This window comes from Oncorhynchus nerka, linkage group LG22 (genome assembly GCF_034236695.1).
Source record: "Oncorhynchus nerka isolate Pitt River linkage group LG22, Oner_Uvic_2.0, whole genome shotgun sequence".
Classification (NCBI taxonomy): Eukaryota; Metazoa; Chordata; class Actinopteri; order Salmoniformes; family Salmonidae; genus Oncorhynchus; species Oncorhynchus nerka.
The window spans coordinates 62,692,400-62,705,965 of NC_088417.1; the positions used below are offsets into that span (position 1 = coordinate 62,692,400).

Consider the following 13,566-nt stretch of genomic DNA (forward strand, 5'->3'; position numbering starts at 1 on the left):
TTCTTAACTGACTTGCCTAATTAAATAAAGGTTCAATAAAAAATAACTGTGTATAATTCCCCATTACATAGGTTACCAGTAGTAAATGTACCGTTAATCCCCGTCATTTGGATACATTAATATCTGTAAATTAATTGTATTATTAATTAGGCCTACAGTCATTTACCGGTTTGATTCTCGGAGTGGAAACGTTGTTTGTAGAGTTTGTCATTGACACGTGTAACAGTATTACTTCTGTCCCTCTCCTCACCCCTACCTAGGCTCGAACCAGGGACCCTCTGCACACATCGACGACAGTTACCCTCGAAGCATCGTTACCCATCGTGCCACAAAAGCTGTGGCTTTAAAAAAAATACAAAATACAAAATGCAAGCACAAAGAAAAACAAGGTCACCAAAAACTAACACATTTATCAGTAATAAGGTCCTCAATCAGCTTTCTGAATTGCCCTAGAGCAGGGGTCAACAACTAGATTCAGCCACAGGCCGTTTTTTACTTTGAGTGGATGGCCGGGGCCGGAACATAATTACAAAAATTTTGTAAACTGCAAATTGACCACAAGAAGCCCAAACAGATATAATATTTGACTAAAACATAATAACTTCAAACCTTGCGTAAATTTGGATATGATCACGTGTCCCTCTAATATGCGTGGAACTATTTGGGAACAGATTTCCCAAATAAAAATCACTCGGTGCTGATTTCCTGGTGTTTTTACAGTTTTTTTTAAATGTCCAACTGTCACGCCCTGACCTTAGAGAGCTTTTTTATTTCTCTATTTGGTTAGGTCAGGGTGTGATTTGGGTGGGCATTCTAGTTTTCTATTTCTTTGTTGGCCGGGTAGGGTTCCCAATCAGAGGCAACTGTCTATCATTGTCTCTGATTTGGAATCATACTTAGACAGCCTGTTTTCCACCCTAGTTTGTGGGATCTTGTGGTAAATCATATGTGTCAAGTTTAGTAATGATGTTTGGTACAGTGGGACTTTTTGTAAAAGGGCTTTATACAGTTGAAGTCGGAAGTTTACATACACTTAGGTTGGACTCATTAAAACTCCACACATTTCTTGTTAACAAACAACAGTTTTGGCAAGTTGGTTAGGTGCATGACAAGTCATTTTTCCAACAATTGTTTACAGACAGATCATTTCACTTATAATTCACTGTATCACAATTCCAGTGGGTCACAAGTTTACATACACTAAATTGACTGTGCCTTTAAAAAGATTGGAAAATGCCAGAAAATGATGTCATGGCTTGAGAAGCTTCTGATAGGCTAATTGACATCATTTGAGTCAATCTTGGACCTGTGGATGTATTTCAAGGCCTACCATCAAACTCAGTGCCTCTTTGCTTGACATCATGTGAAAATCAAAAGAAATCAGCCAAGACCTCAGAAAAAAAATTGTAGACCTCCACAAGTCTGGTTCATTCTTGGGAGCAATTTCCAAATGCCTGAAGGTACCTTGTTCATCTGTACCAACAATAGTATGCTATTATAAACACCATGGGACCACGCAGCCATCATACCGCTCAGGAAGGAGACGCGTTCTGTCTCCTAGAGATGAATGTACTTTGGTGCGAAAAGTGCAAATCAATCCCAGAACAACAGCAAAGGAAGATGCTGGAGGAAACAAGTACAAAAGTATCTATATCCACAGAAAAACGAGTCCGATATTGACATAACCTGAAAGGCCGCTCAGCAAGGAAGAAGCCACTGCTCCAAAGCAGCCATAAAAAAGCCAGACCACGGTTTGCAACTGCACATAGGGACAAAGATTGTACTTTTTGGAGAAATGCACTTTACAAAATAGATGGCACATGAGGGAGGAAAATTGTGTGGATATATTGAAGCAACATCTCAAGACATTAGTAAGGAAGTTAAAGCTTGGTCGCAAAATGTGATTTCCAAATGGACAATGACCCCAAGCATACTTCCAAAGTTGTGGAAAAATGGCTTAAGGACAACAAAGTCAAGGTATTGGAGTGGCCATTACAAAGCCCTGACCTCAATCCTATAGAACATTTGTGGGCAGAACTGAAAAAGCGTGTGCGAGCAAGGAGGCCTACAAACCTGACTCAGTTACACCAGCTCTGTCAGGAGGAATAGGACAAAGTTCACCCAACTTATTGTGGGAAGCTTGTGGAAGGCTGCCCGAAAAATTTGGCCCAAGTTAAACAATTTAAAGGCAATGCTATCAAATATGAATTGAGTGTTGTAAACTTCTGACCCACTGGGAATGTGATGGAAGAAATAAAATATTAAATAAATCATTCTCTCTACTATTATTCTGACATTTCACATTCTTAAAATAAAGTGGTGATCTTAACTGACCTAAGACAGGTAATTTTTACGAGGATTAAATGTCAGGAATTGTGAAAAACTGAGTTTAAATGTATTTGGCTAAGGTGTATGTAAACTTCCCACTTCAACTGTAAATGAAAACATACCAATGTATCAACCTAAGTGACATCATAGAAGGCCAACCAATTTTCTGGTTGAGAATGCAGTGGTGAGTACTAAAATTGTTGCCCGCAGTGCGCTATGATCAACTGCAACTAACGGTTTTAATGAAGTGGCAGCTGCGTTCATATAGAGGATGTCACCATAGTATTTGACCAATAGGTACGTCAACTGAATAACCGATGTCTACTATTTAGCGAGTAGCAGGACCTATTTCTATAGAAGAATCCTATTTTTTCCCCTCAGCTTCTTAACTAACTCATCAATATGCTTTTTAAAAAGACAGCTTTTCATCGATCCAGATGCCTAGATTTTTGTAACCACGGACATGATCAATTTGGACACCATCCAAAGTACATATGCTTAAATCATTAGACTTATTTTTATGCGCTCTAAAGAACATATACTCAGTTTTACCTGCATTCAGTACTAATTTCAGGTCAATCAAGTTTCTGTAATATGATGAAGGCAGACTGTAGTTCAGATAGAGTCTGGTCAACTGTGGGGGCAATAGCATACATCAGCATAATTGGCATACAAGTAAGTGCTGGTTACAATATTTTTTGGAGACATTGTTAATGTAAACAGTCAAAAGTACAGGACCTAGAATCGACCCGAGGGACACCTTTTGTAATATTCAGGAAATCTGATTTAACACCATCAGTAGATATAAATTGAGTTCTATCTGTCAAGTAATTTTTAAACCAGTTACATGAAGCCTGATCTCAGCCAATTGAGGAAAGCCTCTGAATTAGCAGTGAGTGATCAACATTACCGAAAGCCAAATCAAATCAAATTTTATTTGCACATACACATGGTTAGCAGATGTTAATGCGAGTGTAGCGAAATGCTTGTGCTTCTAGTTCCGACAATGCAGTGATAACCAACAAGTAATCTAACTAACAATTCCAAAACTACTGTCTCATACACAGTGTAAGGGGATAAAGAATATGTACATAGCCTTTTACAGGTCAATGAAGGAGGCAGCATAATGTTGCCTTTTATCCATACAGTTAACCACGTCATTTATAACTAGGGATGCACTAGAGATAGTGCTATGACCTGGTCTAAAACCTGACTGGTGTACGTTTAGAATACATTTCAAAGATAAGAAAATGAATCAAGGATTCTAATATTTTAGCTAGGCAAGAAAGTTTAGAAATAGGCCGATAATTATTTAGGTCACAAGGGTCACCACCTTTGTGAAGGGGAACTACATGGGCCGCCTTCCAAACCTTGGGGATAGTACCAGATATAATCGTCAGGTTAAAAATATGGGTTAATGATTCCACAATCAGGGGGGCAGAGAGCTGCAGCAAAAATGGATCGAGCATATCAGCTCCAGTGGATTTTTATTAACATCAATCATAAGCAAGGCATCTAGCACATCACAGATAGTAATTTGTTTAAATGAAAACAAAGATTTACTAGAGGTTGACCGGTACATTTTTCATTGTCTTTTGTCTGCTCAATGTAAGCAACGAGCATGGGTCTGGTTTCTCTGTCTTGTTAATGTTGAGGGAGCGTGCACGCCTGAGCACGCATTGAAGTAGACTACCTGGCCTGCTGCGCACAAATGTAGGAAAGTGCCAATTTGTTTGATTTCTGACTGTTTTAACTCACCATGTCCACCACTAATAAGCTGAGCTTCTCTGTAATTATTTCTTCACCTCACACAGTAAGTCAACGAAGTCTGTTTTTTTGTGAATGATAGCCTAATAGTTCCTCACAGTAGGCATATTTGAAAAATCATTCCAACAATCTCCCCCTCGATAATCACCAAACCTTGGTGTGAAAAAGCAAACTATCATCTGATGATCCCATGTATCCAGTTGACACGTCATAAAATACCTGAGTAGTTAGTAGTAGAGAGATGAATGTGATTGAATTTTCATTAGTATAATTTCTAGTGTTTTTATTTGTAGGCTTTATGTATTTTTACTTAGTTAACAATGGAAGTTGTTAACTAAGTAATGTGAAAAAATAACAAACGGAAAAGTGGTGCATGCATATGTATTCACCCCCCTTTGCTATGAAGCCCCTAAATAAGATCTGGTGCAACCAATTACCTTCAGAAGTCACATAATTAGTTAAATAATGTCCACCTGTGTGCAATCTACAGTAAGAGTCACATGATCTGACACACACACACACAACATCCATCTGTTCTGAAAGGCCCCATAATCTGCAACACCACTAAGCAAGGAGCACCACCAAGCAAGCTGAACCATGAAGACCAAGGAGCTCTCCAAACAGGTCAGGGACAAAGTTGTGGAGAAGTACAGATCAGGGTTGGGTTATAAAAAAATATCAGAAACTTTGAACATCCCACTGAGCAACATTAAATCCATTATTAAAAAATGAAAATAATATGGCACCACAACAGACCTGCCAAGAGAGGGCCAAAACTCACAGACCAGGCAAGGAGGGCATTAATCAGAGAGGCAACAAAGAGACCAAAGATAACCCTGAAGGAGCGGAGATTGGAGTATCTGTCCATAGGACCACTTTAAACCATACACTCCACAGAGCTGGGCTTTACGGAAGAGTGCCCAGAAAAAAGCCATTGCTTAAAGAAAAAAATAAGCAAACACATTTGGTGTTCGCCAAAAGGCATGTGGGAGACTCCCCAAACATATGGAAGAAGGTACTCTGGTCAGATGAGACAAAAATGTTGCTTTTTGGCCATCAAGGAAAATGCTATGTCTGGCACAAACCCAACACCTCTCATCCCCCCAAGAGCACCATCCCCAGAGTGAAGCATTGTGGTGGCAGCATCATGCAGTGGAGATGTTTTTAATCGGCAGGGACTGGGAAACTGGTCAGAATTGAATGAATGATGGATGGAGCTAAATACAGGGAAATTCTTGAGGGAAACCTTTTTCAGACTCCCAGAATTTGAGACTGGGACTGAGGTTCACCTTCCAGCAGGACAATGACCCTAAGCATACTGCTAAAGCAACACTCGAGTGGTTTAAGGGGAAACATTTAAATGTCTTGGAATGGCCTAGTCAAAGCCCAGACCTCAATCCAATTGAGAATATGTGGTATGACTTAAAGATTGATGGACACCAGCAGAACCCATCCAACTTGAAGGAGCTGGAGTAGTTCTGCCTTGAAGAATGGACAAAAATCCCAGTGGCTAGATGCGCCAAGCTTATAGAGACATACCCCAAGAGACTTGCAACTGTAATTGCTGCAAAAGTTGGCTCTACAAAGTATTGACTTTGGGGGGGTGAAGAGCTTTTTTGTCTTATTTATTGTTTGTTTCACAAGAAAAACTATTTTGGATCTTTAAAGTGGTAAGCATTTTGTGTAAATCAAATGACAAAAACTGCCCAAAAAAATCCATTTTAATTCCAGGTTGTAAGGCAACAAAATAGGAAAAATGCCAAGGGGGTGAATACTTTCGCAAGACACTGTACCAGCTAATGGAAACTCTGGTGTGTGTGTGTGTTGTGCATAGTCATGGTCACCTCTCAGTGCTGATACACACGTGCACATCAAAGTAATCTGAGCTGATGGGCAGAGGGTAGAGATGCACTACAGGGTCCAGGGACAACGCGGTCTGTCCACCTTTGTGCCAACCTAAATAACCACAGGCTAAAAACCGTAACAGGCACTTAAATACAGCATTTAAGAGGAACATTTCCAACATAATCTGTAAAGTTACTCCAAACTCAAGCCTCAGAGAAACCGAACATCAGGAGAGAATTTGCCTCTACCTCAAACACTCCCCAGCTCTTGTTGTGGCCTGGTATATTTGGAGACATGGGAAAAAAATCACTCCTGGCTGATATTGACACGGACAGGGTGTTAAAACAGCCCAGAGGTCACAGACAGCGATAGGGAGAGAGAGGGAGTGATACAAAGAGAGAGGGAGTGAGACAAAGTGAAAAAGAGGGAGAGAAAGAGAGACAGGGAGAGAGAGTGAGAGAGAGTGTCCCATGTGTGACACCCTAGCATACACACACACACACCATAATGAACGGAGGAGACTGAGGGGGACACACAAATACACACAACCCATGTACACACGTGCACACACACACACACACCATAGTGAATGGCAGGGACTGTGAGGGGACAAACAAACACACTAACTCACCATTTTTGTTGTTATATTGTTTGTATATCGTTTGTTTTTTACATTTGTATGACTGTATGACTGTATGACTGGCTTGTCTATTAGTGTATCAGTGTTTTGATGCGTATGTTGCTTTTTGTGGACCCCAGGAAGAGTAGCCGCTGCTTCTGCAAAAGTTAATGAGGAACCAAAAAAATCAAAATAAACTGCTTTTTTCGGTCACTGACCAACAGTATTCAGGTTTGAGAAGAGTCTCCAGGAAGAATATGTGGTCCTAGCTTGATTTGTGTTCAATGGTGCAGTGACAGCTCATTGTCTACTGCTAAATAGCACGTACCTGCTGTACTGGCAGTAGCCTCTCTTATCTATACTGCTCCCATCAGCCACTGTACCCGTGAAGAACATCCAACTGACCTTGGTAACCTATCCCTCTGAATGCAATGTGTCCATTGTTTAGACAAAGCCGTATGGATGACCGGTTAGCTACACAGTGGTTTTCTCCATGGGGGGAACCTGAGGTAACCGAGGAGGATTTGATCTAAGTGAAAGGCTCCTTCTTCTTTTAACTGGCTGAGGGTTTACATAATGCTGCCTGCTAATCTGTTAGCATTATCCTAATATGATCCCAGAGCCCATCTCCTTTCCTTCAAGTGTAGCAGCAACCATGGGAATGCCCTAGATTTCCCAATGTCTTCATGGGTACAGATCTAGGATCAGTTTACCCTCCCCCCAAATACTAACTTTAACCATTAGGGAGGAAATGCTAAACTGATTGTAGATCAGTATCTGGTGGGACTTTGTCCTACTTCTGGTTTGGTAGCCACATGAAAGCCAGCACTGTCAAACAGTATGGGTGTCACTACACAGGCCTGTTGTATCCCAAACATTATGTGATGCCTTGAGGGTTCATTCATCCCACCATGTGATGGTGTAAGGATCCATATCGGGATGGTGCCCGTCCGCAAGCCCCTGCCCACGCGGTGCCCAGGTGAGCTAACACCCATGCCAAGGGCCACCATAGACCTCTGGAATATAGTGCACAGTGCATTCAGGAAAGTATTCGGACGCCTTGATTTTTTCCACATTTTGTTACATTACAGCCTTATTCTAAAATTAACCTCATCAATACCTCAATGACAATACCTCATAATCACATTTACAGTGGGCTCCAAAATTACTGCCACCCCTGACTGCACAAACAATACTTAAAAAAATAGAAATAATATAATTATAGAGATAAACTCAAAATACCAACATGTGAGACATACTGTACATTATTTATGTTTCAATGGAACCAACCAAAATCATACAATTATTTAATACAAAATAAATATCACCAAAATCAAGGTTTCATAATTATTGCCACTCCTCATTTAGTACCTAGTGCAACCACCTCTGGCAAGGATAACAGCATGGAGTCTTTTCCTGTAATGTTTGACAAGGTTAAGGAACACATTTGGAGGGATTTTGGACCATTCCTCTATGCAGATCCTTTCAGGATCATTCGCATTCTTGGGTTTGTGCTTATCAACTGCCCTCTTCAACAGCCCACAGATTTTCGATTCGATTGAGGTCCGGCGACTGAGATGGCCATGGCAGAACATTTATTTTGTTGTCACAGAACCATTTCTGTGTGGGTCTTGAGGAATGTTTTGGAAAGTCCCAGCCTTCTGGCAGAGGCAACCAGATTGTCAGCCAAAATTGCCGGATACTTGGTGGAATTCATTAATTAAAACAGCCCCAAAACATCACTGACCTACCACCATATTTCACCATGGGTATGAGGTGCCTCTCCTTGTATGCATCTCTGTCTTGAAGCCAAACATGCCGATGCTCTATCTGACCAGAGCACCTTATTTCAGTCATAATTTAAATGACATTTGGCAAACTCCAAGCGCTCGCATCTGTGTCTTGGGGTCAGAAAGTGCTTTCTTCTGGCAACCCTTCCAAAGAGCCTGTGGTTGTGGAGGTGGCATCTGATGGTGCTTTTTGAAACTTGGTCACCACAAGACGCCACCGACGCCTGCAATTCATTCACAGTGATTCTTGGGGATTTTGTTGCTTCTCTCACCATCTTCCTCCCTATCCTGGAGGGCAAAATGCACTTGCGTCCTCTACCCGTGAGGTTTTCAACTGTTCCATATCTTTTGAAAGTTTTAATAATTGCCCTGACAGTGCTCAGTGGTATAGTCAATCGTTTGTGGATCTTCTTGTAGTCATTACCAGATTTATGAAGGTCTATGACCATCTGTCTCTTTTGAACTGCCAGTTCTTTAGTTTTCTTCATGGTTGGATGACAAAGGGATACTGCATGTGTGTTACCTCATTTTTATAACCTGGTGAAACAGGAAGTGATGTAATGGCTCAATATAGTTCCTTAAGACTTAAATAAGTGGAATTTAACACCTGGTTTAATTTTGGTAGATGTTATTTACAAAACTCTTTAAGGGTGCCATTAATTGTAAAACATTAATTGAGGACAGATTTTTTTTTTAAATCAGATGATTTTGGTGGGTTCCATTGAAACATTAATAAAGTACAGTATTTCTCGCATTTTGGTATTTTGAGTTTCTCTTTAATTATATTGTTTATATATTTGTAAATATTGTTTGTGCATTGCCAGTTAAGGGTGCCAGTAATTTTGGAGTCCACTGTACATAAGTATTCAGACCCTTTACTCAGTACTTTGTGAAACACCTTTGGCAGCGATTACAGCCACGAGTCTTCCAGGGTATGACGCTTCAAGCTTGGCACACCTGTATTCTTCCCTACAGATACCCTCAAGCTCGATTGGGTTCAAGTCCGGGCTCTGGCTGGGCCACTCAAGGACATTCAGAGACTTGTCCCGAAGCCACTTCTGCATTGTCTTGGCTGTGTGCTTAGGGTCGTTGTCCTTTTAAACCTTTACCCCAGTCTGAGGTCCTGAGCAAGTTTTCATCAAGGATCCATCTGTACTCTGCTTTGTTCATCTTTCCCTCGATCCTGACTAGTCTCCCAGTCCCTGCCGCTGAAAAACATCCCCACAGCAGGATGCTACCATCACCATGCTTCACCGTAGGGATGGTGCCATGTTTCCTCCAAACGTGACGCTTGGCATTGAGGCCAAAGAGTTCAATCTTGGTTTCATCAGACCAGAGAGTCTTGCTTTTTCATGGTCTGAGAGTCCTTTAAGTCCCTGTTGGCAAACTCCAAGCGGGCTGTCATGTAACTTTTACTGAGGAGTGGCTTCCATCGGGCCACTCTACCATAAAGGCCTGATTGGTGGAGTGCTGCAGATGATTGTCCTTCTGGAAGGTTCTCCCATCCCCACAGAGGAACTATGGAGCTCTGTCAGTGTGACCATCGGGTTCTTGGTTACCTCCCTGACCAAGGCCCTTCTCCCCCGATTGCTCAGTTTGGCCAGCTCTAGGAAGAATCTTGGTGGTTCCATTTAAGAATGATGGGGGCCACTGTATTCTTGGGGACCTTCAATGCTCCAGAAATGTTTTGGTACCCTTCCCCAGATCTGTGTCTCGACGCAATCCTGTCTCTGAGCTCTAAGGCCAATTTCTTTGACCTAATGGATTGGTTTTTGCTCTGACATGCACTGTCAAATGTGGGATCATATATAGACAGGCGTGTGCCTTTCCAAATGATGTCCAATCAATTGAATTTACCACAGACTCCCATCAAGTTGTGAAAACATCTCAAGGATGATCAATGGAAATAGGATGCACCTGAGCTCAAGTTTGAGTCTCATAGCAAAGGGTCTGAATACTTACATAAATAAGGCGTTTAGTTTTTAATCATTATTTGCAAAAATGTCTAAAAACCTGTTTTTGCTTTGTCATTATGGGGTATTGTGTGTAGATTGATGAGGGAAAAAAATGTATTTAACCTTTCTGAACCACCCATACCGGATCCAGGATAATTGTCATCAGCAACGCTGAATAGCATAGCGCCACAGTCAAATAATATTACTAGAAAATATTCATATTCATGAAATCACAAGGGCAATATTGCAAAACACAGCTTAGCCTTTTGTTAATCCACCTGTCGTCTCAGATTTTGAAATTATGCTTTACAGCGAAATAATACAAGCGTTTGTGTAAGTTTATCGATCGCTCGACAAAACAATAAGTACACTTAGCATCAGTTAACTTGGTCACGAAAATCAGAAAAGCAATCAAATTAATAGTTTACCTTTGATGATGTTCGGATGTTTTCACTCACGAGACTCCCAGTTAGACAACAAATGCTCCTTTTGTTCCATAAAGATATTTTTTATATCCAAATACCTCCGTTAGTTTGGTGCGTTATGCCCAGGAATCCACCGGTAAGAGCGGTCACGATAACGCTGACAAAAATTCAAAATTATATCCATAATGTTCACAGAAACATGTCAGACGTTTTTTATAATCAATCCTCAGGGTGTTTTTCAAAAATCTATTCGATAATATATCAACCGGGACAGTTGTCTTTTCACTAGGACCGGGAGTAACAATGGCCGCCTTTCTCTTTTGCGCACAACTCACTCTGAGAGCCCCCACCTATCCACTTACGCAATGTGGTCATTCACACTCATTCTTCAAAATAAAAGCCTGAAACTATGTCTGAAGACTGTTGACACCTTGAGGAAGCGATAGGAAAGGAATCTGGTTGATATCCCTTTAAATGGAGCTTTCAAAATAGAAGCCACTTCCTGGTTTGAGTTTTCTCAGGGTTTCGCCTGCAATATCAGTTCTGTTATACTCACAGACAATATTTTGACAGTTTTGGAGTGTTTTCTATCCTAATCTGTCAATTATATGCATATTCTAGCATCTGGTCCTGAGAAATAGGCCGTTTACTTTGGGAACGTTATTTTTCCAAACATAAAAATAGTGCCCCCTAGCTTCAAGAGGTTAAGCAATTTCAGAATAAGGCTGTAACGTAACAAAATGTGGAAGAAGGAAAGGAGTCTGAATACTTTCCGAATGCACTGTAGATTCCAGGCCGGGCACCACTAGTGCTAATTCCTAGCAGATCCGCTAAGGCTGCCTTTGAAGTTCATACCTCTTTAAGCTCAGGCTACAATGGTAGGTTTGTCCACGGTCTTTACACTTCCTGGCTGTTGTTGTTATTGTCCCAAATCTGCTTTAAGGCGTTCAAGCGATTCGTATTACTAAACTGGATCTTAGGGAACTCAAAGTGCCGCTCCTGAAACAACCCAGGAAAGGGCGAGAAACTGAGGCTTGGGATTAACAAAAATATGGCTTGTTTGTTGTTCACATACATTGACAATTACATAGATCAACATTGAAGGGAGTAGTCTCCCTTCAACCATTACACACTCATGAATGCACGCACACAAGCGCATGCAGACATAAACACAAACGCACGCATGTGAAGGAAGTACAGTACTCACGGTTTCTCCAGGTCTGTGTGCGTTTGACTCCGTGTGGACGTCGCTACACCAGGTAAGTCAGACGCTCCCTCTCTCCTGTCCTCTGTCTCTGTGTGCCGAGTGTCCTTATTTCCTGTCAGCCTCCCAGCCGAGTCACAGTGGTCCTGTTCCACCTCTGCACCACATGTCATTCCTGAGAGGTCTGGCTCAACAGACACCACTGCTAATGCTGTCTTCTCCTCCTCTTGTCCTTCTCCTCCCTCCTCTGCCTGCTGCTGTTCCTCCTGCGGCTGGGCTCCTCTGGTTGGTTCAGCCTTGAAGTGGAACAAACTCCCTAGTCTCCTGAAGAAGGCATCTAAAGGGGGAGGAGGTGTGGGAGAGCCGGGCCCCAGGGGGCTCACCGGAGAGCAAGGGGAGTCCACTGAGGGGGGCAGGACGAGGGGCTGGTCCTCCGAGGACCCCCCAGCATCGTCCAATATGCTGCTGCTGCCCTCTCCTCCTTTCTCCTTTCTCTCTCTCTCTTCGTCCTCCAGTGCCTCTCCTGGCACTCCTTCCTCTCTTCCGTCTCCCTTTTCTTCCGTGCTTTGGAATGCCTGGAACCACAAGAGAATGACACAGAATGAGAGAGGGGTGTGTGAGAGCAAATAAGATTAACTTTCTCAGCAGCAGGCTTGCCGTTGACACAGCATTGCACAGCAGCACCCTGGCAAAAATGTAGAACAGGGGGCGAGAGAGGAGTAAGATTCCTGTGAAATTCCGGTAAACTCTCTCATTCCACCGGCTGTGCCCTCTATAGCAGAAGCAGCTAAGAGGCAGCAGCGGCACTCTAATGCAAATGTGTCTATGGAGCACACATCTCTCCCCTCCCCCATAGCCCTGCCCACAATGCGGTTAACTCTCTCAGCACCGCAGCAGCCAGCCAGGGTCGTAAATGAGATAGAGCCCATGTTTACATCTTGTTGCACGTATGTCCCTGCAGATAGCCATGTGAACCGAGGAGTCATACAGAGGGAAAAGAGCACCACATGCATTTGGGCAATTCCACATTAACAGAGTGACGCGGAGACTAACATTTTAACACAAAATGTATGCCAAGCTAAAACTATGGATTGCAAAGTTTAATAAACCGCCCACCTATATGCAGAAGTCTACTTTTAACAATTGCCACTGACAATTTGACTAAGACACATTTACTTGAGGAACAGTGCAGATGCAAAGTTTAGTAACAGAATGACAGTAAAATCTCCTTAAGTTTTTTTATGTGATGTTATTGTTATGTTCCATAAATTCTTAAATATCTACTCCAAATTATGATTCAAAGATGTCTGCAGAAAGAATGAGGTGCTAGCTATGACATGAGACCTGGAGTTTGAAAAAAATCTATTTTGGTTATTGAACTAGAGTAAGTGAAGTGGATCAACACCCGATAATAGAATGAAGGTAACAGAATGACATCATGGGTCCTTGATCTGTACTATACAGAAATGTGTAATATGAACGTCATTCACTTCATGGTGATGTATCCTAAATAGGTACACAAAGGTAGAAAAATGTAATATTCTCCTTTGCATGTTTGGGTGTTATTCTACACACTGGCTATTATTCTAATTAACTCCACCCCCAAACAAGCATGCATCAAACCTTTGTTAAT

At 41.8% G+C, this 13,566-nt stretch overlaps 1 protein-coding gene across 2 annotated transcripts in view; it reads right to left on the bottom strand.

Moving 5' to 3' along the window:
* LOC115105453 (uncharacterized) overlaps nt 1–13,566 on the bottom strand; it is a 71,262-nt gene that overhangs the window by 42,804 nt on the left and 14,892 nt on the right. For both annotated transcript variants that reach the window (XM_029627528.2, XM_029627529.2), the window contains exon 3: nt 11,937–12,508. In XM_029627528.2, the coding sequence (XP_029483388.2) occupies nt 11,937–12,508 (572 nt within the window). The remainder of the gene's footprint in view (nt 1–11,936; nt 12,509–13,566) is intronic.